The 23,452-nt window shown below is 44.4% G+C and overlaps 2 protein-coding genes and 1 long non-coding RNA gene across 6 annotated transcripts in view; 2 read left to right on the top strand and 1 right to left on the bottom strand.

Annotated features, from left to right (window-relative positions):
- PPP1R3E (protein phosphatase 1 regulatory subunit 3E) overlaps positions 1 to 3,338 on the bottom strand; it is a 5,046-nt gene extending 1,708 nt beyond the window's left edge. The window contains exon 1 of the mRNA XM_042477043.1: positions 2,695 to 3,338. Within this exon, the coding sequence (XP_042332977.1) occupies positions 2,695 to 3,147 (453 nt within the window). The 5' untranslated portion in view covers positions 3,148 to 3,338. The remainder of the gene's footprint in view (positions 1 to 2,694) is intronic.
- LOC121935477 overlaps positions 1 to 9,090 on the top strand; it is a 13,331-nt gene extending 4,241 nt beyond the window's left edge. For 2 of the 4 annotated variants that reach the window (XR_006104802.1, XR_006104800.1), the window contains one exon: positions 178 to 819. This is a non-coding gene — a long non-coding RNA (uncharacterized LOC121935477). Of the gene's footprint in view, positions 1 to 177; positions 820 to 1,571; positions 1,650 to 8,728 lie in introns of those variants that run through there. The other 2 variants (XR_006104803.1, XR_006104801.1) reach the window with 2 other exon arrangements.
- Positions 9,091 to 12,649: 3,559 nt separating this feature from the next.
- Positions 12,650 to 22,877, top strand: PABPN1 (poly(A) binding protein nuclear 1). The gene is made up of 7 exons (XM_042472836.1): positions 12,650 to 13,172; positions 17,782 to 17,896; positions 20,059 to 20,126; positions 20,211 to 20,317; positions 20,557 to 20,644; positions 22,023 to 22,177; positions 22,803 to 22,877. Exons 1-7 carry the CDS (start codon positions 12,687 to 12,689, stop codon positions 22,840 to 22,842), a joined length of 1,059 nt encoding a protein of 352 aa, XP_042328770.1. The 5' UTR covers positions 12,650 to 12,686; the 3' UTR covers positions 22,843 to 22,877.
- The last annotated feature ends 575 nt before the right edge of the window (positions 22,878 to 23,452 follow it).

A 23,452-nucleotide genomic window follows, 5' to 3' on the forward strand; every position in this document is an offset into this window, starting at 1 on the left:
AAAAGAGGGACAGCAAGGAGTGCTAAAAGATGGGAGGGGAGGGGAGGAAGGAAGGAAGGAAGGAAGGAAGGAAGGAAGGAAGGAAGGAAGGAAGGGCAATGGGACAGAAAGCAAGAACAAATGAAATACAGTGGAAAAAAGGGATTTGATAGTGTGATATTTGATTCTTATTCTCAGGGAAGAAAAGAACAACTCCAGACTCCTGATAACATCATAATTCATTTCTGCTACTTTCCCTTGGCAGCCTTGAATACAGCAATTACGGACACATTACTACCGTACTTCATGCCATATTTGTGAGGGCCAGCAGGCTAATGTGCATTTTGGGACCAAAAGAGGGGAAGTTAGATGGCAGGACTGCAAATAGTTTCTCTTCAGACTCAGAATTAGTGTGTGAGGCAATTGCTCTCTTCCTTTTTCCTCCCTCTCCCAAATTTCCTAAAACATAGGTCTATTTTGCACCTGCTGCAACACAGGAAGACATTTCCCTCCCTTTCCTTAGTGACTTCTGTTTCTGGCGATGGGGTGTCATCACGGCGTGTCTAATAATTCTAATAATTCAAGAGCAGCTGGGAAGATAGTTGACTGCCAAGATGGTTGCCCGAATGCCAGCAAAATAGTCACTATCAATATAGTTATGAACTGCGCATTATGGTTCTTATTAGGAATGGACTATATGCACAGGTTAAGTATCCCTGATCCAGAATTCCAAAATCCAAAATTGTCCACATGGGTGACTGAGATGGTGACACTTGTGCTTCCTGATGGTATACAAACTTTCTTTCATGCACAAAAATTAATAAAAAATATCATGTATAAAGTTACCTTCAGGCTATGTGTATAAGGCATATACAAAGCATAAATGAATTTCATTTATATTGCGTCTCATTTATTCAAATATTCCAAAATTCCACCCCGCAAAATCCAAAAAATGTAAAACGCTTCTGGTCCAAAGCATTTCAGATATGAGAGACTCAACCTGGACTATTTTTCTTGTGAAATATAAAGCCATATGGCTAGAACTTGGAAAGGTTACTTTTGGGGGCTCCAGCGTCCAAACGTCTTAGCCAAAATGGCAAGCAGTCACGGTGGTTGGGGAAGTCTGGGAGTTGTAGTCTAGGGTTTAAATCCTGTTTCTGGTCCCAACTTATGTATCTTTCAAACCACACAATTATAGCACTGTGATACTACTTTAACTTTCATGGCTCCATGCCTATGGGTTCCTGGCATTTGTAGTTCCATGAGGTACTGAGAATTATTTGCTAGAGAGCCCTAACGCCTCACCAAACTACAAATTCCAGGATCCTGTAAGATGCAGCCACAGCTGTTAATGTGGTATCGAAGTAATGTAATTGTGTAGTACAAAAGAGAGTTTTTAAATAGACCCAGTGAATCAAATTATACATGGTAAGTCGACCTTTATTTAAATCCTATTGGTTAAATTGGTCAATATTAGCTGGGACTAGCAATCTAAAGTACCTTTTCAAAGCTCTGGACTATACAGTATAACCAATTTTGCATGCATTTCATTCATATATTGCTTAAGATTTTTGACCTTTGGATATTTTTAGCAGGTCTAATGGATCTCTTCTGTGGGTTACTTTTCTTTCTGATATCGGCTAACCTTTCAGAGGTGTAAGTACAAACTGGTAAATATTTAAGATATTTACATTGGACAGCATAATTGTCAACATCATTGATGTTGCCTGGGTTGATGCTAATGATTTGCTTCTCATCTGAATGAACAGGTGGAATCTTTAAAATTGGTTTCACACCAAATTTCATGCAAATTTGACCCAAACCAGAATTTCCTGGGGGGAAAATTAAGTTTGGGAGTTGGCTTGTGTTGAAGTCACCAAAGACGTTGATGGATCTGATCCAAAATCAAAAATCACTATGGTCTCCCAGGATTTGGGTTACAACAGTATCCCCACATGGTCAATAGCGGCATTGCAAACAAAAACAGTTATTTCACACTATACAGTTAAAGCATTTTGATGCCACCATGGATTCATATGGAATCAAATGAGATAAGCTGAGGAAAAAGAGGAAAAGTGGAAGGAGGAGAAGGAAACTAGGACATTTTAAAAGCAGCTGAAATAGTGGGACAACAGAAGATGAATTGGGACTCTCCTTGCCAAATCAAGACAGTTGGAGAAGGTATGGTGCTTGTCATGTACAGTCAGCAATTAAAATCCACAGATTTATCCATGGATTCAAGCATCTACATATATAAATTCATATATATAAATTCCCAAAAGCAAACCTTAATTTTGCCATTTTATATAAGGGGCACCATTTCATTATGCCATTGCATTTAATGATACTTGAGTATCCATGGATTTTGGTATCCAAAAAACCCAAACTTTTGGTTTTCGGAGGACCTGGACCCAAACTCCAACGGATACCAAGGGGCCACTTGAGTTTGCTATTTTATACATGGGGTACCATTTTACTACGCCATTGCATTTAGTGGGACTTGCACATCCAGAATTTGGGGATACTCTTTTTTAAACTACAGATCCCTGAATCCCTGAGATAGCATGGCCCATGGGGGATTCTGGAAGTTGTAGTCCAAAAGTGTAACAGTTCTTCCTCCACCTCCCTTTTTTGGCCACTCTTGGAGCGGGGAATTGATATACCCCATATCCCATTCCAACCCCAAATTCATCCCTCCTCTAATAACACCATTACCTTCACTGGTGGGGAAAAAGGCAGACAAGGGGCAAAATGGCTGAGCGAATCCCGCCTCAGCTGGGTGTGGACATGCTCCGGCACTTGGGGAAGGTCGTTGGGCCAGAATTGCCGGACACTGGTGAGCTCGAGGCCTAGAGAATCGGCAAAACGGACCCTTTTGCGTGTCCCGGGGCTGCGGCTTCGTGAGGCCCCCTTGTTCCTGCCCCGAGCAGGGGCTGAGCGAGTCCGGCGCCGTCCCCTCTTCTTGGGACCTCCAAAAAGATGGCGGCGTCTCCGGGGCCTGCTCCGGGGCCGGCCTTCTGACTCGGATTCAGAGCCTTCGGTGCCCGAATCTTCGGCCAAGCTTGGGCGGGCAGTGCGGTAGTACGCTCGCTCATAGAGGCCTGCAATGTAGCTGAGGTTGCGTGGGATATTCCCGGGGGTCAGAGGTGAAGGTGGAGCACGGGCCATTAGGACGAAGCCACAGTCCTCAATTGCCTGGCTATTCTTCCAGTCTGGCAAGATTGGCCTTCTGACACTGTTGCCAAGGGAGTTCGCTGGGAACCACTTTTCCTTTTGTCTGGGTTGGGTGGTCCTACTGCTCCCTTTGGGGAGGAAAGAGATGCAACACTTTCCCAACCCTGGCTCCCCTTCTTCTACCTCTCCGTCTCTGGAGCTCTGGTGGCTTCTTATCACACCATCACCACCAGTGGCTCTCTGAGTCCGACACTTCAAGTGGCTTCTGAATTTGTCTCTGGGTCACTTCTTCCTATCATTCCACCAGGTTGGTGGACATGTTGGCTTCCATTCATCGATCCAGCCAAGCTGAGGTTTCGTTCCACCTTTCCGTCATCCACGCCTGCAGTTTTTCCTTTTGGAGATCTCCCTCCCTGCTTCTACCTCATTTTTTCATTCTCTCATTCACTGTACCTTCTGGAAATGCTCCGTCTTTATTATTCCACTCATGCTTCGTCTCACTGTATTGATCCAGCTGGGTGGCCTCCGTTTTTCTTGTCTAGGGCTCCATCCTTCTCTTCTGCCTTCCAGGAGTCGGTTGGTCAGTTAGGTTCCCTGTCTGCCTCTCTCTTGTCTTCTTTCGCTCTACTCAATCTCTGTCATTCTCTCTCTATAACCATGCGCCGTAAAAAATTCACTATACAAGAGAACTATCTCCATGGATTTTTTCTGCTCTTCTTGTCTGGCTACTGCAATAATTCCACGTCGGTCACTCCCAGAGATGTCCAGTCTGCCTTTCTTAGGAAATAAACTGTCTATCTCTTTTGCTCTTTTTGATAGCTGCCCACTCACTAGCTTGCAAGCTTCATAGTCAGTGAGGTCCAGCCAAATGTGACTCAGATATTACCATAATGCTTAGAGTGGCTGCTCCTTCAAATCTGCCTGCCCTTCCAGAGGCTGAAGGAGTGATGCTCCAAAGAAGATTCCTCCAAGGAATTGGCAATCTAATCCAGACTGGAAGACCTGGGTGAGCTGGAAGGAGAAGGTATCTGTATAGAGAAGCCTATAGCTTTTATTACTGCTGAATAAAATAACCCTTCCCCCCCTACCCCAGGTGCCAGGGACACGATGTACCCAAAAAAGAAGACGTGCTTAAAGATGTTTCCATGGGGGGGATGAATTATTCAGGAGACAAAATGGAACTAATGGATTATGTGAGAGCCAGAAAGCAGAATGCCTCACACCGGTCAGGAAAAGGGGCAATGGGTGAGACTGGAAACAGGTCAGGAGAGAGATTGGAAATGGGAGCCCCGATCAGGAATATTGGGATGGAGGGAGAGGGAAAAGGAAGAGTCTGAAAACCAGCAACAAGGGGAACAAAAAGAAGTTTGGGGGAAGAGGGAAGCCATCAGTGGGAGCAGAGATGGAGCCGTTCATCCCACTGGAGATGTTTCCTTGGCTTTGTGCCGTGTTAACCAGGTGCCTGAGAGTGTCTCTGTGTATATGAATTATCGAGAAAACTGCAGGCATCCGGGTCATGAATAATGGATCAGGCCTGGTGCTCTCTCCATCTTTATCTCCTTCAGTCCCCCTCCCCTCCTCTTCTCATTGTGCAGGACAGAAGGGTTAAACTAGCTTTCTTTGGAAGGAAAAATGCCAAGCAGGCTCCATTTCCATAACCAGAAAGGGCGATGGTGAGAAGATGCAGAAAGCCCCGAAGAAAGACAACTTCATCGCACAATCTCCCTGGATTCAGTTATGCTCCAAAGAGAGCCCTTGCCAAAGCCCCTCACTCTTGCTCACAGGAAGAGGGTCGGTTTCAGTACATTTGCATCTGGTTTCTATAGGGTTCAACCTGCAACCCTTTTCAAGGTCATAGCTAAGAACCAGCTCATATGTAGGCTACATCCACACTGGAGAAATAACCTGGTTTGTCACTGTTTTAACTTGTTGTCTGGCTCAAGGCTATGGAATTTTGGAGGTTGGAGTTTGTTGTGGGCACAGAGAGTTTTATTCCAGTCCTTCAGGACCAAACATAACTCCTCTTCACCCACTACAAATTGCTGTTCCGAAAATGGAAGGCGTTCCAGGACTCACCAAGACTTTAATCTGCACTGAACGCTTGCACACATTACTGCTGTAAGATAAGCTTTATTGGTGGTCAGTGATTCAGCAGATGGTCTGCAACAGAGAAGCATTCCAGGGCTTTCGCTGATAGTGTCCAGCATCCTTCACAGCCCAATGACAGAATTGGACCCCTGAACAACCTATTTGTACCCAGACTATCCCTGGCCAGAGATTTCATTCCCCATGGCAGACTAAATCAGAATCCTAGAGTTAGAAGGGACCCAAGGGCCATCCAGTTCATTCTGCCATGCAGGAATACACAATCAAAGCACCCCGGCAGATGGCCATCCAACTTCTGTTTAAAAATTTCCAAAGAAGGAGAATCAACCACACTCAGAGGCAGCATATTCCATGGTTGAGCAGCTCTTACTGTTAGTTCTTTCTAATGCTGAGGTGGAATCTCTTTTCCTGTATCTTGCATCCATTGTTCCGGGTCCTGTTCTCTGGAGCAACAGACAGTAAGCTTGCTCCAACCCCAACATGACATCCCTTCCAATATTTAAACAGGGCTCTCATGTCACCTCTTAGCCTTCTCTTCTGCAGGCCAAACATACCCAGCTCCAGTAGCTTCTCATAGGGCTTTATGGTTTCAAGAGTCTTAATGGGGAGCCCTTGGGCTGTGATGCGCCTCCCCAGGGCAAATCCAATGCAAGACAAACTCCCAAATGATACATAGTGCCCATGCCAACATGATGTAGTGGTTGAGGAATGGATTATGACTCTGGAGACCAGGTTTCGAATCCCAGCTTGACCATGTAAACCCACTGACCTTGAGCAAGTCACTCTCTCTCAGCCTCAGAGGATGGTAATGACAAACCCCCTCTGAAGAAACATGCCAAGAACACCCCATGAGAGGTTCACCCTAGGGTTGCCATAAGTTGGAAACGACTTGAAGGCACACAGCAACAACGAACAATGAAAATAAAAGTGACCCAAAGCGTGATCCATTCCCTCCTGCCGTAACTATGAAAACTGTTTAAGCAGATTAGTAATAGAGGAAAATAAACTCCAATTTCCAGCCTTCAAATCTTTTCTCGGCCTCAAATTGCAAAGGTCATTTTTTAAAAAAGTAACAATGCTTTTTTTGAATTACAAAATTACTAATACAAATTAACTCTTTCTATGATACAGGACAGCTGCAAGTGTTTAGGACTCCTAAACGTAATGGCAGAAGCCCAACTCACTATGCATTATGCACACCCACCCTTGTATCTTAATTTTAAATGGTTTAGCATTTGAACCCAGAATTTCTACTCCATAAAGTGAGCCCCATCAAATCCAACTTTCATATACTGGGCACAGTTTCACCATTATTTGGCCACCCTAATCTCATTCATCACCATTTTTGTAAAAGAGGTCATTTACATTTCCATTTTTACAGATGAGAAACCCAGATTAGGACAGTTACAACGCTGTTGTAAACCTTGGAGGGTTGGGCTGCATGACCTTCAGGAATCACTCCAAGTCATTCCTTTCATCCTTCCAATATTGCAGTTTAGATAAGAGATTGCCTTAATGGTCCTGGCAAAGCAGATGCTTCTCAATAGCTGGTGTTATCAAGTGCTGTTAAATACTTGGAGGAGAATATAGACTGGCTTTCTCTCTCCCTCCCTTCCTTAGCCAAGGAATGGTGTACAGTAAAAAGGTGTGTATAACGGGAAACAAAACCACAAGACTTTGACTTCTGAATCAGGTACACTAAGAGTTCAGGTTGGGTCCAAAGGCTAAATCCCAGAAACCTGATTCCAGGAACACTGCAGTTTGTACTGTAGTGTATTCAGCCTAAGTTCCTTTCATATACCTTTCTACAGTCCCAATTTGGCAGAAACAGTCGCAATTAAGTTGAACGTGAGTCAACAGGGTGATGCGGCAGCTCAAAAGGCCAGTGCAATTCTAGGCTGCATCAGTAGATGTATGTGTAGGGAAGTAATAGTGCCACTGAGGTATGCTTTGGTCAGGCCTCACCTGGGATAATCCTGTGTCCAGTTCTGGGCACCACAATTCAAAAAGGATGTTGAGAAGCTGGAGCGTGTCCAGAGGAGGGTGACCAAAATGGTGAAGGGTCTGAAACCATGCCCTATGAGGAACGACTTAGGGAGCTGGAGAAGAGAAGATTAAGAAGTGATATGATATCCCTGTTTAAGTATTTGAAGGGGTGTCATAATTTGAGGGGGGAACAAGCTTGTTTTCTGCTGCTCCAGAGACTAAGGCACGAAACAATGGATGCAAGCTGCAGGAAAAGAGACTCCAGCTCAACATTAGGAGGAACTTCCTGACAGTAAAAGCTGTTCAACGTTGGAACATACTCCCTCAAGAGTGGTGGGGTCTCCTTCCTTGGAGGACATTAAACAGAGGCTGGATGGCCATCTGTTAGGGATGCTTTGATTGTGTTCCTGCATGGTAGGGGTTAAACTGGATGGACCTTGGGGTCCCTTCCAGTGCTACGATTCTATGATTCTAATCCACTTACATCCCAATTTTCAGCAGCTTTTAAAATGCCTCAGTTTCTCCTCCGCCTTTCCTCCTTTGTCTTCAGCTGCAAACTGAACTGGCACTTGGATAACTTAATGGTGAAGCCAGAGAGGAGAAGAAGGGGCAGAATCTTGCCCTTCCCAGTAGACTTGGGCAAAAGCAAACTACTGTAGCCTTTCCTAGCTTGTGTGTTCTTCTTCCTTAATAACACTTGTCATCTTCACCACGCACTGATGCTGCTAGACCACTTGTGTCCTGGTTTTGATTTGCAAAACGCTGGAGGGCATGCACTCTATATGTCTGCAAATCAATTCAGATCTTACAAAACCATAACCGTCTTTGAGAGGGAGCCAAACTTGTTGGTTGTACCCTGGGGAACTTTCCATTACTTGGAGAATTAGGGACACAACATATAAAAAAGAACCTTGCCTGATCTAGTTCACCCAGTCTTTCACACTCATATTTTTTTCCAGGGATGCTCAAGACATTTGTTCTATGAATACAGTGAGTCTGCCTCCTCACTGCAGAAATAATCCCTAAAGTGAACCTATGACTGGGTTTTTTTGGGGCAAGTTTTTTGCCCCAACCCAGCCATTGCAACCCTCCGAGGCTGAGAGAGTGTGGCTTGCCCAGGGTCACCCAGTGGCTTTACACAACTGAGCTGAGATTCAAATCCTGCTCTCCAGAGTTGTAGTCCAACACTCAAGGCACTACACCATGCTAGCTCTCTTTCTTGGCCTGTATTACTGTAGTGTGTTTTGCAGCAGCACCTGTAGCTGTTTTCTGTTCAAAGATTTATATTGTGAACCGTCTTGGATTCCTAATTTCAGCCTACTTCCTCAGCTGCATTTTCCCCAAATGCATCTGTGGAAGTAGACTTTTCGTCTACAAAAGCTCATGCTGCCAATTTCTTTCTTTCAAAGGTGCTACAACATCTGCCTATGTACTGACTCTACAGACTAACACGGCTATAACTTTTTCATGTTGTTACACTTAGGATTGATTATTTGAACGACATGCGCCAAGCGACTGTGCCGAATGTGTCATGTTGAATGAGATTATAGGAGCCTAAGCCGCAGTTTCCAGCCTTGAAGATTCAGGACCGGGGACACGCCAGAGCTGGCAAGCATAGCCTCAAAAACATTACGGGAGATAAAACTCACAAAGCTTTTCTTACCCTGGGGGAACATTTTAAACAAAAGCCTTTTTAAATGATGCCTGGGGCCAGAGTTATGGACTGTCTCCCAAAACCGCCAATTCCACTGCAACCCTTTCAGCATCATTAAAAAAATCATTATTATTTTCCCAGGCATTTTACTCTAAATCTGCAGTATGTTCTTAGTAGCTTTTATGATGGCGAATGTTATGGGTTGGTTGTATATTTTAATATATTAGTATCATATTTTAAAATTTTATGAAACACAAATGTCTAATTTCGCTTCACTGTCTTGCATCTAATGGATGACAAGCAGTATACAAATGTACATATGTGTATGTGTGTGTGTGTATATATATATATGTGTGTGTGTGTGTAATGTATATGTGTGTGTGTATATATGTGCATACGTGTGTGTGTGTGTGTGTATACACACACACACACACACACACATATGTTGTTGTTGTGTGCCTTTAAGTAATTTCCGACTTATGGTGATCCTATCATGGAGGTTTCTTGGCAAGATTTGTTCAGAGAAGGTTTGCCATTGCCTTCCCTTGAGGCTTGCTCAAGATCGAATCATTGGGTTTCATCATGGCCAAGCCAGGATTTGAACCCTGGTCTCCAGAGTCATCTTTTAAGGTTGTAAGCCTTGTAAGTCTAATTAACAATTTGTAAGCAGCTATGAAAGCCTTTGTGGCAGAGAAATGGTGTATAAATACTATAAATGTAATGAAATAGTCCAACGCTCAAACCACTGAGCAACACTGTCTCTCTCATATTAAAACCGTACAATTAAAATCAATTTTTTAAAAAAATTACAAATATAAAATTTTAAACATACAATTATTAATCTAAAACCAATCCCCTCATCCTTCAATAAAACCACACATATGTATCTGTCAGTAAATACTGTAGCCTGAGTTTGCTCTTTGGCACAAAAACGTATCATGGCCCTGAATCTAGAATATGATTATTATGACTACCGTATAATAAACAATAATTTATATTTATTAATGATTATTAATAATAACTTATAAATAAATAATGAATATTATTTTATTCGTTCGTTTACAGTGGGCCCTTGGTCTCCGCTGGGTTTTGGTTCCAGGCCCTGCAGATACCAAAATCCATGGATGCTTAAATCCCATTATATTTAATGCGGTAGTAAAATGGTGTCCCTTATAGAAAATGACAAAATCAAGGATTTCTATTTGGAATTTCTTTCTCTCTCTCTCTCTCTCTCTCTCTTTCTTTCTTTAGTATTTGTATGCTGTGGAAAGTTGAATCTATGGATAAAGAATACAGTACATGGATATGGAAGACCAATTGTATTATTGCAGTTACAAATATTATTCCATGACTCTTGTTCAGCACATGAAATACTCCTCCCATTGAACTTGTAATGTGTGAGATACAGATTTTTCTAAGTACCAAAGTACGAAATCAAATGAATCAGGACAGAACAAGTGAAGCAGCAATTTCCAATTTATTCATTACAATCTTGCAAGAAGGGGTGTCTCTGGCAAGTAGGCTTTACACCGTCTGAGGTTTTACACAGTATTTATAAGACATTTTCTGTTACAATATTTCTATCTCATTTTTTTATTGGCTAGATCTAGACATGTGATCAATTTTAAGACCACCTTTCCAAGTATGTAAAAACTCCACCCATAACATATCTCATCATACGTCTCATGACCATTTAAATTAGCCATTATAGATTCATAGGTGTGTTCTAATATTCATCACCCCCTATTACGCATGGTCAGATAGAAATTTTTGTGAACTTTAAGTCACCCTTTTATAAAAAAAGTATTCTTGCCAATTAGTGAGAATAAAACTCCCGTATCTCTTGATTTATTTCTCCCTTGTCACATTGTCCTAGATTTACAGGTGCAGACAAAAGTTTTTCCTTTGAAGCTTCTTTGTCTAATTTAACTGTTATATTTGCAATGCAAGTCTATTTCATTATATATATATATATATATATATATATACAGAACACTTAGCCATTTTGATAATCTTAATAGAGACAAAAAATACTATTTAAAATAACTAAGTCCGGCATATTTTATAAGCGTATCTTATTATCAACAACATAACCCTCCCTTTATTCTTGTAAAACAATATATTTAATAAATAACAATGTTATAAAAAGTTTATCTAAAAACTCTTTCTTTTACTAACCTATATATTTTTATAAAATTCCGTTTCAGTTAAAGGCCTCAGCTGACCTTTACTCAATCCTATTAGAATAGATATATTGATTATAATATTATACATATATATATATGTGGTTCCATATTATATATATGTAATTTTATTATAGCATACATTTATATAGTCTTAACACAATTTCTATTCTATTCATGTGTTTCTAACTCTTTTATTAAATCTTATGTTTGATTCAACTCCATTTCTCTCATAATGGAGAACTGCTAAGATTCTCTGCTGACAGAATTAAATGCAGTTTGATGCCGCTTTAACTGTCATGGCTCCAACCCTATGGAACCCTGGGATTTGTAGTTTCTTGTGACACCAGAGCTATTTTTTAAAAACCCTACAAATCCCAGAATTCCATAGCACAGAGTCATGGTAGCTAAAGTGGTGCCAAACTGGATTATTTCTGCCAGAAAGAGCTCTGGTGCCACAATAAACTACAACTCCCAGGATTCCCTAGCACTGAGCCAGGGCAGTTCAAGCGGTCTCAAACGGGATTATTTCTGCAGAGTGTTTTGGGCCTCATTCAGGCTGCAAGAGAGTGAGCTTTATGAGTGGGGCTGCATCTGCACTTCAGAATTAATGCAGTTTGATACCACTTTGACTGCCATGGCTCCATTCTATGGGCTCCTGGGATTTGTAGTTTCTTGTGGCACCAGAGCCTTCTGACAGGAAAAGCTTAGCAACTCAGAAAACTACCAATCCCAGAATTCCACAGCACTGAGCCTTGGCACAGTTAAAGCGGTATCAAACAGAATTAATTCTGAAGTGTAGAGGCAGCCAATAAGGGAAGGCTACAGCAAAGGTGGCAGCCAATCACAAAGAGAGGCCGTTCAACGACCCGCCCAACCGCCTCCGAACTCCAGGGTTCATTGGCCAATCAGGAATGGCGGTTTAAAGGCGCCTCAGAGGGGGAAAGAAAGGGCATTCTTAGAGTATAACAGAAGGAATGCCAAACTGGCCAATAGAAAAGCCTCTTCTGCCTGATTGGCAACGACTCTGCCCAACTATAAGAGACGAACTGGAGTTGGTTTATTCCTGTTAAGGCATCCCATTCCACCAATGGAAACAACAGGATACGTGATTGACAAGACATTTCGTCCAATAAGAGGGGACAGTGCAAGTTTTGTTTCGTCATTTGTCTCAGACAACCAATCACGTTTCGCAGTCTGTTTGATTGACGGCTGAGGCGAAGGAGGCGGACCGAGACGTTCTCTTTCACCCAATCTCTCGACCTTCAGTGCGGTTATCCAGCCGTTATTCAGACTGATCGCCGCTTCGTCCAGTCAGAGAAAGGCGGGCGGGGCAAGACCTCTTGCGTTGCCCAATCACGCTCGAGGCCGCTGTCGAGCCAGTTAAAAACGCCTCACGGCCCTCTTTTTTCTTCTCACAACCTATCCGAGCCGGGTACGTTTGATGGACGGCTAGAGCTAACCAATGGTTGGGGAGCGAGGGGGGAGGAGCGTCGTTGGGGGACCAATGGCGTGCGGGCGGCGAAGGGGCCAATGGGAGCGCGTGCGTACGGGCGTCCAATCAGAGCGCGGCGGCCGTGCGGCGGGCGGCAGTGGCGAGGTCTATGGCGTCTGTGCGGGGCACGAGCAGCGTCGGCAGCGGGAGAGGGGCCTTGGCGGCGGCGGCTTTGGCCGGAGAAGGGGAACCGGGAGGCGGCGGTGGCGGTGGCGGAGGAGGGCCTGCTTCCAACTCCCAGTACGGGAACGGCTTAGGCGGGAGCGGGCCTGGAGCGGAGCAAGGCCGAGGGCTGCGCAGGGACGTCGAGGAGGACGAGGAGGAGGACGAGGAGCTGCTGCTGGAGGCCGCCACCGGAGGAGGAGGAGGAGGAGGAGCGGGAGGGACCGGGGCAGCGGCGGCGGCGGCGGCTGGAGGCGGCGGCAGGGGCTCCGGGCCTCGAGGCGCCCTGTCCTCCTCGTCCTCCTCGCTTGCCTCCAGGGCCGGCCAAGCCGGGGCTCCCCACCACCATCACCACAACCCTCACGCCGAGGAGCTGGAGGAGGAGGCCGGCCTGGGAGAGAGCGACCCCGGAGACTCCGCCATCGAGGACCCGGTGAGGGCATGAAGGAGGAGGCCTTGAGGCTTCTGAAAGCCGGCCCAGAAGGGAGGAGGCCCAGGCGGAAGCTCAAAGCGCGCTCTTAGGGATAGATACCGGCGTCTTAAGCCTTGCTCGAAACGGAGGACGCTGCCAGAGGAAGGGTGGAAGTACATGCAACACACACACAAACCCCGGGCTTCTCAGGCCCGGTCGGAATGGAGGACGTGTCCGTCGAAATATATCTATATCTATCTCGCTGGCTTCGTAAGCCATGCTCTGAATGGAGGGAGTCCAGGGAGGAGAAGGGGAAGGAAAAGGGGGAAGGAAGGGTGCATAAAAGGCTTTGAAACGGTCATGGAATTTTCATTGTCTTTAAAAGGGTTCTTTTAATGTGTGTGTGTATATAGTATATATATGAGCATGCGTGTATATGTGTGTGTGTGTGTGTGCGCGCACGTGTATATATGTATATATAATATGTGTGTGTGTTTGTATATATATGTGTGTATATATGTATGTGTGTGTGAATGTGTGCATTGTGAGCCGCCTTGATTCCCAGTTTGGGAGAAAGAGGGAATATATATATATATCCTGCCTTGGTTCCCAACTTGGGAGAAAGGCCATTCATTCCTTCATTTAGCCTTTATTAGGCATACAGCAACATACATTTACAATAAAACTTCAGGATCATTATTACAAAATCTAAGCCATAGTCTTGTTGCCTCCACTGCAGAATTGGCCATTATATCCCACTGATAACTCATCCAGACAGATATTGGGAGAAAGGCAGAATATATATATATATATATATATATATTGGGGGCTCCTTGGTTCCTGACTTGGGAGAAAGGCAGAATAAAAATAAAATAAATGAATAAAATAGAGAGATAAATTCCAGGCTTTAGCCCTAATCTATTATTATTATTATTATTATTAACCGATCCATGTTTATTCATTATTATCCCGTGGGAGGTCTCAAAATACACAAAGCTAAATAGAACGCTATATAAAAACCCTGTGTAAAAGGTTAAGCAAAGAGAGCACAAAAATGAAATTTATAAGAGTATAACAGAGGATAGTACATTAAACAGGCAAAGTAGGGGTCAGTTTAGAGATCGTGTTTCTCAGTCAGCTTAGCCTTAATCAGAATGGAAGGATTTCGAGAAAAGTGTAGGACGTGAACAAGTAAAAAGCTAAGAGCGCTCACAGGAAGATAAATCCAGGCTTCTTAGCTGTGCCCAAAATTCCCTGCTCAGAATGGAGGACATTCAGGAAGAATGGAGGACACTGCCAAATACAAACTAAATGCACTCATAGAAAGATAAACCCAGGCTTCTTAGCCGTGCTCAGAATGGAGGACATTTTGGAATTCTTCCAGGTCAAAATGGATGGATTCAGGAGAAGCGTAGGACATGACCAAATAAAAGCTAAACACGTATGTAGTCATAAAAATCCATAGTTCTTAGCCATTTTCAAAATGGAAGGCATTCAAAAGAAATCTAGGACGTTTCCAAATAACAGTTGAAAGACGCTCATAGAAATAGAAATCCAGGCGTCTTAGCCATGCTCACAATGGAGGACGTTAAGGAAAAGCGTGGAACATCAAATAAAAACACAGTAGTATAAATGGCGGCCTCTTAGACATGCTCAAAATGGAGGGCATTACCAAATAAAAAGCTTTAAAAATCATATCATAAAGAGATATAATAGGACATGACCAAATAAAAGGTAAAAAAAGGACTCCTAGAAATTCAGGATTCTTAGCTGTGCTCAAAATGGAGGACATTCGGAAGAAACATAGGATGTTACCAATAAAAGCTAAAAAGCACGCATAGAAATCCAGGATGAGGCATCTCCAAGTCCTCCTGTCCTTCACTGTTTTGTGTAGGACTTGTAGATTCAGGCTTGTGACCAGGGCTGGGAAGGAGTAAGGAGTAAGAGGTTTTTACAGGGGTAGGAGTAATATTAAGAAAAAAATACCTTACTCCGGAGTAGGACAAGGAGTAACCCCAAAATCACCACTACAGTGGTGCCTCGGGTTACGAAATTAATTCGTTCCGCGGCCGCTTTCGTAACCCGAAAAGCCTTTGTAAGCCGAATTGCCATAGGCGCTAATGGAGAAAAGCCGCGATTCCGTGCGAAAAAGCCGAAAAAAGCACCAAAAGTTTTTTCGTAACCCGAAAAAACATTCGTAACCCGGAACAATGATTCCCTATGGGATTTTTTCGTATCCCGAAAATTTCGTAACCCGGTCATTTCGTATCCTGAGGCACCAGTGTACTTCCAGCTCTGCTTGTGAGCTCCTTGACTGATATGAAGTGGAACGCTTTTGCCACTGATGGCCATAGTTTTTTGGGCTATGTAGCCTTGTTCTGGAAGCATTTATTCCTGACGTTTCACCTGCATCTGTGGCTGGCATCTGTAGAGAATGCTGGCATGGAAGTGAGTGGGGTATTATATATATATATATACACACACACACACACACACACACACACACACACACACACACACACACACAGTGACCCTTGGTTGAGAGGAAGTGATTTACATGTTATTCTCCCTGTTGATCTGTTGATGAATTGGAAAGCCTCAGGCTGGGAGAACATGCCAGGAGGATTTGTGTCTTTATAATCAGTGATCTGGGAAAGCCGCTGGCCCTGGGGGATCTTCATTGGCATATGCTGAGTCTTGATTTTGGTGTTTTTCAGGACTGATAGCCTTGTTTACTTTCAGGACTTCTTCTTTCCTGTTGAAATTGTCCAGGTGTTTGTGGATTGCAGTGGTTTCCCTCTGCTTTCTGACCTGATAGTCGTTGGCACGGTCCAAAATCCACTAATTAAATAGACACAAATCCTCCTGGCATATCCTCCCACCCTGAGGCCTTGCCATTCACCAACAGAACAAGACATAGATTAACATGTAAATCACTTCCTCTCAACCAAGGGTCACACAGAATATATATATATATATACATACACACACACACACACACACACTCCACTCCACTCACTTCCATGCTAACATTCTCTGAAGATGCCAGCCACATGTGCAGGCAAAACATCAGAAATACATTCTTCCAGAACATGGCCACAGAGCCCCAAAAACCTACAACCCCCCCCCCCTTTGACTGAGTTAATCCATCTGGCGTGTGCTCTTCCCCTTTTTCTGCTGCTTTCTACCATGATTCATGCCTTGCCTGTGGCCAAAGTATAACAGCTTCAATTTGACCATCTTGGCTTCCAGGGGAAAATTAGGTTTGACCTGTTGTAGAACCCATTTGTTTGTCTTCTTAGCTGTCCATGGTGCCCTCCTTCTCCAGCACCACATCTCCAATGAGTTGATTTTCTTCTCATCCGCTTTCTTCGCTGTCCAGCTCTCATGTCTGTCCATGGTAATAGGGAATACAATGCCTTGTACAATTCTAACCTTAGTGCTCAGATGTATATCTTTACATTTTAGGATCTTATCTATTTCTTCCATGGCTGCCCTTCCCATTCCTAGACTTCTTATTTCTTAACTGCAGTCTCTATTCTGATCCAGGGTATGGGAAATCTTTGTTTCAATTCCCTCATTATCTAGGTTGAGTTTATGTAGATGGTGGTGGGGCAGGACACTGGCTCTCTCCTCTGGACATGGCATGTGCCCCACAGAATTGCAGCAAGGGTTGGGTTTTTTTTGCCCTCCCCAGGCAGAAGAGTGGGATGGGAGCATGAGAGGAGCATGGGAAGCAGGGTATCCTCCAAAGCTGAGCATCCTCCAAAAACCAGCCCATAGGGTTTCTCCCTTTTTGGTGGGGATTGCTTCCCTGCAGCTAAGCCATCTTGCACTCCCAATGGAGATCAGCAGGGGGCAGTGTGGGCAAAGGAGGACTGTGTTGGAGTACAAGGAGATGGTGCAGAAAAGGAGGTGGCATACCGTCTTTGCTGGGAATAGTCTTGTATTTTAACAGTGTAAGTGTGAATCCCTTGCAGGGGGTGGGGGAGGGATTGGTTGCTTCCCCCCCTCTGCCAGCCCACTTGACTCCTGCCCTAGTTGCCCTGGAAAGAAAGCCCCTTTGTTTGCAGACCAATAGGGAACCCCAGCAGTTTGGCACAGGAGAGAAGGATCCCTGGCTGGTAGTTTCTTAAAAGGTTATTGAATATATTTCTTCGCAGGGGCTAACTTTTGTCTGTTAATTGAAGGGCTGGGGGCTGGCTGTTTAAGGACAGTGTTCTGGAGGGGAACAATTTGGCCATGTTGAGTTGAGCCAAATGTTTGTGGAGGCACAGTTTTGTGACAGGAGCAGAAGCCCTTGCTTCTGTGGCAGGTAATACATTTCATCTAGTGAAGGAATGAGGTTTGGCGTTGCTGTCTGAAAGTGGTGTTTGGGTTATAAAGCCTTGAATAATGTGAGTTGTTTTTGGATTACTCTGAAGAAGACCAAAATGGTTAGAAACAAGGAATTGTGTGGTAGGCATTTTGTGAACTGGGAAGCAGTAGAGGTTGATGGATGGAAGTAAGTAATGGGGAAAACACACACAGGAGACAAATGTTTGAGTGGGAGAGAGTTCTTAGGGCTATTGGGATACCTTCTAACTACCTCCTCATTTTTCCCTACCCACCCTTTCCATCTCCCCCTCAGGAGCTGGAAGCTATTAAAGCTCGAGTGCGAGAAATGGAGGAGGAAGCGGAGAAGTTGAAAGAGCTGCAGAATGAAGTTGAGAAACAAATGAATATGAGTCCTCCACCTGGCAATGGTGAGCATCTGTGTCTTCAGTTCCTTGGTTCCCTCGCTCTTCCATTCTGGATTTTCTTCCCAGGAAGGCAAGTCTTCATAGTGGTGAAAGAGCAGGTTGTTGGCTTGTTTGTACTGTAGTTGGCAAAACCCTTCCATGGAGAATGTCTCTCTAGGCAAGATGGAGTCACCTTTGATTTGTGGATGTATGAGTGCTGTTGACTACAACCCTTTGGATTCTTTGTTGGCCTAATGAAACCTTGAAAATGGCCCAGTAAAAGTGATGTTGGTGCAAAAATAATCCAGGAAATGTCAGGATCTGGAAAAATTGATAGTTTTCTCTCAGTTTTTGGAGTTGTTTGTGACTATTCTTTGGTAGTGGATTGGCCAGTCCAATAATGAATTGATAAAAGATTGACATGCTAGTGGCTTCTGGGAAACCAAAGTACAGTGGTACCTCGGGATACGAAATACCCAGGTTACGAAATTTTCGGGATACGAAAAAATCCCATAGGAAAACATTGTTCCGGGTTACGAATGTTTTTTCGGGTTACGAAAAAACTTTTGGTGCTTTTTTCGGCTTTTTCGCACGGAATCGCGGCTTTTCCCCATTAGCGCCTATGGCAATTTGGCTTACGAAGCCTTTTCGGGTTACGAAAGCGGCCGCGTTACGAATTAATTTCGTAACCCGAGGCACCACTGTATTTTGATTCTGGTGGAAATATGTTTAAAGTGAAGGAGTTAATGGAGAAGCATCACAAAAAATGCAACCCTTGGCTTAACATATAGAGTAATATGCAAGCATGATATGTCATGTGAAATCGTTTTTTAAGCACTGGAAGTGGTCTGTAAGGGTTTCAGGTGGAGGTACTCGTCCAGTGTACTCGGAGATGAACTTTGATCCTTTCCTTGGAAAGCCTCTGCTTGCTGGCTTGGTGATTACTGGAGCTGCAGTCCCCCAGAAAGGAATATTTTTAATTTCAGAGTATGGTCATAGTCATTTCCAATCCTAGCACAGTGGAACCTTGGTATCTGTGGGGATTTCCTCCAGACTCCCCCCCCCCCGATACCAAAGTCTGTGTATGCTCAAGTCCTGTTGTCCCCAATGGCCACATGACTGCATGCGTGCACTGCCACTGCGGACAGCGTGGACATGGATGTACAAGTGCGGATATCAGGGTCCCACTGTACTATAGTGCAGCAAAAGGCAGCAGTTTCTTGTCACAAGTGGTTGTTCAAGTATTTAATTTTTCTTTTTCCCAGCATGAGTTTTTTTCTAGGGGGTTAAGCTCTTATAGAAGGATCTTGAACTGAGAAGGGTTGACAGATCAAGATAGATCATAGGGATGCAAGAGGTTATGTGTATTTTAGGTTTCTTTGAGGCTGAAGCAGCATTAGTGTGAAATGGAGATAAGGGATATATCCAGATTCCACTGGAATTGAGAGATGAACTTAACTGGGACAGGTCTTACAAGGATTTTTCAAAATGTGTAGAGTCTGGGCTCTGCCACAGGAGACTTTTGGTAGGGTCAGTAATACTGAGGTACAGCAGAGAACCATAGCAGTTGCACCACAAGAGGCAGAGCAGAAAAGGATAAATGCAAAGCACATCCAACAATAGTTAAGGTAATAGAAGTGCAACTGGGTGTTATTTACATTCCTGTAAGGGCATGCTTTCCCCAGTGACTTGTCTTCTGGGGGATCCTAGCAAACTGCAAAGGCAGCAAAGGACTAGGAGCACTAGAGGGTGGGGAAGGAGTTGGTTGCTGCAGGCTGGTTGTTCACATCAGTACAGTGTGACTTGGCCATTGGAGGTTCTAGCGTGGAAGGATGTCGGGCAAGGCACATGTGGAATTTCCCAGTTCTGTGTTTTCTTTCATAATATTAAAGTGGAAGTAGAGGACTTTCCAGCAAAGAATCATGCTTGACCCATTGGTAGTCTGGTGACTCTGCTATGTGTTCTGTTTGCTCCTCCCAACATTAAAAGTATGTCCTCCCTAGCAAGGAAGGGAAGACTTGAAATAGTGAACTCCCAAGGTTTTGCCTTTCCTAAACCTCCCAGCACATGTTGGTCACTACATTGGTCTAAGTCCTTTGGGCTGTGCTCCTTCCTAGGCACTAGGAGTGCTGGAAATAATTCTTCCTTCTCAGAGTCTCCCAACTGATGGCTTCCTTCCTTTGCAGCTGGCCCAGTCATCATGTCTTTAGAAGAAAAGATGGAAGCTGATGCCAGATCCATATATGTAGGCAATGTAAGTGTCTCCCATACCCCAGTTTTTAATGAGAATGAAAGGAACATCTTGCTAACCTTACCTTGTGCCACTTTCCATTTTCAGGTGGATTATGGGGCAACAGCAGAAGAGCTAGAGGCCCACTTCCATGGTTGTGGCTCTGTCAACCGCGTGACCATTCTTTGTGACAAGTATACAGGCCACCCCAAGGGGTGAGTGTGGATCAAGGGGCTGTTATGCATTGTGTTTTCTATGTTAGTAATTAAGAAAATTAATTTGCCTATCTTGTGAGTCGCCCTACAGGGAGAAGGTCTTAGGGTGGTGAACATAACCATGAACTAACATACTTGATAAAATCCAGGATGTTGAAATAATTAAAACCTCCCTCCCCCAAAAGAGCAATTTCATTTGTTTCTTAATCACTGTTCCTTCTTCCTGGCCTTCCCCCAAGGTTTGCCTATATTGAGTTTTCTGACAAGGAGTCAGTGCGGACGTCCTTAGCATTAGATGAATCCCTCTTCAGAGGGAGACAGATCAAGGTAAGTACATTCTTCCTCAGCCCTTTTCTCTTGCAGTCCCCTGCTTGTGCATCCTATCACTTTTTACAACTGGAGGTTGTGTGGTTCACTGACTCAGGGGCCAGAAAATAATCTGTGGGAAGATTCCAGTGGATGATCATCCCTTTTTGTTCATATATCTTCCAGTTCCTGCTCTCTGTGGTCTTCCCTCTTGCCTGAAATTTAGATGTTGAGTTTCTTGGGGGACAGAGCTGTCTTTTGTGTGTTTATTGATGCTTAGATTACTCCAAACCATTATATACATAACTGACCATGTAGAGTAATGTAGATCAAAGAAGAAATTGCAAGAATAGGGAAAACTACACAGATTTAAGAATTGGGGGTGGGGTTGTTAAGCCTTCAGTAGAAACAAACACTGGGATAGATCCTACATGACTGAGCATGCTAGAAGAATTCCAAGGCTTCTATGGATCCTGTCACCACCCTCAGGACTCAGGTTGAGCTGTTGATAGCCTACCCTTTAATTTCATTGCTATGGAGAGCAGGGGGATTTGAGGATATATTTTACTGAGATCCTTACACCTGTCTCTGCAGGTAATGTAATTGATTTTTTACTGGAATGTCTTCAGTAGGATTGGTGTCACCTCAGTGTGGTAACTCATTTGTTCACCCCCAGGCTGGCTACCACAGTTACCAGCCAAACCCCTCTGCCAGCCAGGCCACCTCAGCAATGGTGGGGGGTGGGCTGTTGCTGCCACTGCCCAGCAACCCCTTCCTGATCCAAGGAGGCTGTTGGCTGGGCAGGAAAGGGAGGCAATAGCAGCCACATATGCCTTTCCTTTTGCGGAAGGGGGGAAGTCTGTGGTTGCCTGTACAACCCTTTCCCAGCCAGCAGCCCTGCCAGATCCGAAAGGGGCTGCTAAGTGGCAGCAGTGCCAGAGCCCCACCTGCACTTGTAGGTGATGGATGGCAGAAGTGCCTTAGCTGCTGGAGCGGGGCAACTGGGTGGTCTTGGGACGGAGGCTGAGAATGCCCCACAGGGTGTTCACCGTCACTTCTAAAGTGTCACCTGGTGCGATCTGCACCCTGCTAGTGACGCTCCACTCTGTAGTTTCCAATAGTCAGATACTCCTCTGATCCCTTCCGTTCTCTACCAGCAATGGAATGGCCATGGAGAGAGTGCTATTGCAGTTGTGTGGTGAGTCCTGGATGTGATCTTGTTGTCTAGGGTGGAAGGGAATGAAAATAAAAGACATACACAGGCTTACGGTGGGCTTACGTCTGTGTCATAAACAGGATGCCGATCTGTGATGGTTGCCTGATGGTTTATGGAGTTTTCAAATTACCTTCCTTTGAGCCTCACATACAAGGATCTCTCATCTTTTTTTTTTTTTTGAAGGTGATTCCCAAACGGACCAACCGCCCTGGGATCAGCACCACAGACCGGGGGTTCCCCCGGACCCGTTTCCGAGGGAGAGGATCTGGTTACAGCAGCTCCCGGGCCCGTTTCTACAGTGGCTTCAGCAGCAGGCCACCCCGAGGACGGGCTTACAGGTCTGGCTCAACCTTGTCAGTGGGGATGGGGAGGGCAGTCTTCCCCACTTGAGGTGTGGGGTTTCTGTACAGGTTGGCTGGGGGAGCAGGTGTTCTGGATTAGACTGAAGTTTCAGGAATAAATGGGATTACTGTGTCTCAGATGAAAGATAAACTGAAAGAGGCTAAGAACCATAACTGCTTTTTTAGGAAGGGGAGTCAAAGCCTGTTAAAGGAGATGACAAGAATAAATCCAACAGAGGAAATAAACAGTTCAATTGAAATCAGATTTTTAAGGCCTCTTTGGATTGTTTAAGATTTGAGGGTTCTGAAGTGAAAGCAATGCAATGTACTGTGGTCAGTTTACTCTCTTTTTGCCAGTACTTGTTGAAGTATCCCTGAATCAAACTTCAGCAACTTTTGAAATACAAAATGTTATTTTGACTTCAAAAGGCTGCCAGTTTCCTGTATCATGCATGGGCAAAGGGGCTTAAAGTTCTGGGGTTAGAAGTGGGTTTTTTTGTCTGCAGCCTGCAATTTGTCATGACAGAGGACTTTCCCAGCTGGCATCTTCTTTAGGTTTGGGGTTATGGCAGCTATTCTTCCACGTGCTTTTCATTAACCTGCTTCCTCCTTCTCTTCACAGGGGCCGGGCCAGAGCGACCTCATGGTATTCCCCTTACTAAAAACAAAAACAAAAAATGGTGGTTTTAGGAAGGAGGAAAAAAAAAGAAAAAAAATGAAGATTGTTACCATGATGGAAAAAAATACTGTTGGTGGGAGGAGAATGTATCTAATGTTGTGCAGAGAAAGAGGGCTGGCTTATTTGAGGGTTGGGGGAGGCAGACAAAAATGACAAGGGGGCCATTTTGTTGTTAAGTCTCCACCTGCAAATACTGCTGATTGAAGCCCTGTTGCCCTCTCTGCCCTTCATCCCTATCCCTTTCCATCTGTGGAGATTGTTGGGCTAACCAAGCCGTTCTTTCTCTTACCTTTTTATTGTGGCTCTGCATTTGGGGAGGGACCATGGTTGGGAGGGCTTCCACCCCACTCCCCCTTCTTGTTTCTTTTTTCAGTGTGTTTTGTCATTATTTTGGCTTTTTTGTCTGCACCCGTGGCCATTATTTTATGTGTGTGTGTGTCTGTATGTCTGTGTGCACGGTTTCTTCCAGCTCTCCTTGGCTTCCCTTCCCAGGGGTTAATGTGGAATGGGGGCTGGTGTTCTTGGCCACCACAGCTCTGTTGCTGCCCAGGTCAAGACGTTAACGCCATCTGCTTTTTCTTGTCTTTCTCACT

Source organism: Sceloporus undulatus, chromosome 6 (assembly GCF_019175285.1).
Source record: "Sceloporus undulatus isolate JIND9_A2432 ecotype Alabama chromosome 6, SceUnd_v1.1, whole genome shotgun sequence".
Classification (NCBI taxonomy): domain Eukaryota; kingdom Metazoa; phylum Chordata; class Lepidosauria; order Squamata; family Phrynosomatidae; genus Sceloporus; species Sceloporus undulatus.

What these genes read in the sequence shown, in the direction of transcription:
- PABPN1 (XM_042472836.1), top strand. Translation starts at nt 12,687, where the DNA reads ATGGCGTCTGTGCGGGGCACGAGCAGCGTCGGCAGCGGGAGAGGGGCC. An exon ending in ACTCCGCCATCGAGGACCCG is followed by an intron (nt 13,173 to 17,781) that starts GTGAGGGCATGA and finishes TCTCCCCCTCAG; the next exon opens with GAGCTGGAAGCTATTAAAGC. An exon ending in GATCCATATATGTAGGCAAT is followed by an intron (nt 20,127 to 20,210) that starts GTAAGTGTCTCC and finishes TTCCATTTTCAG; the next exon opens with GTGGATTATGGGGCAACAGC.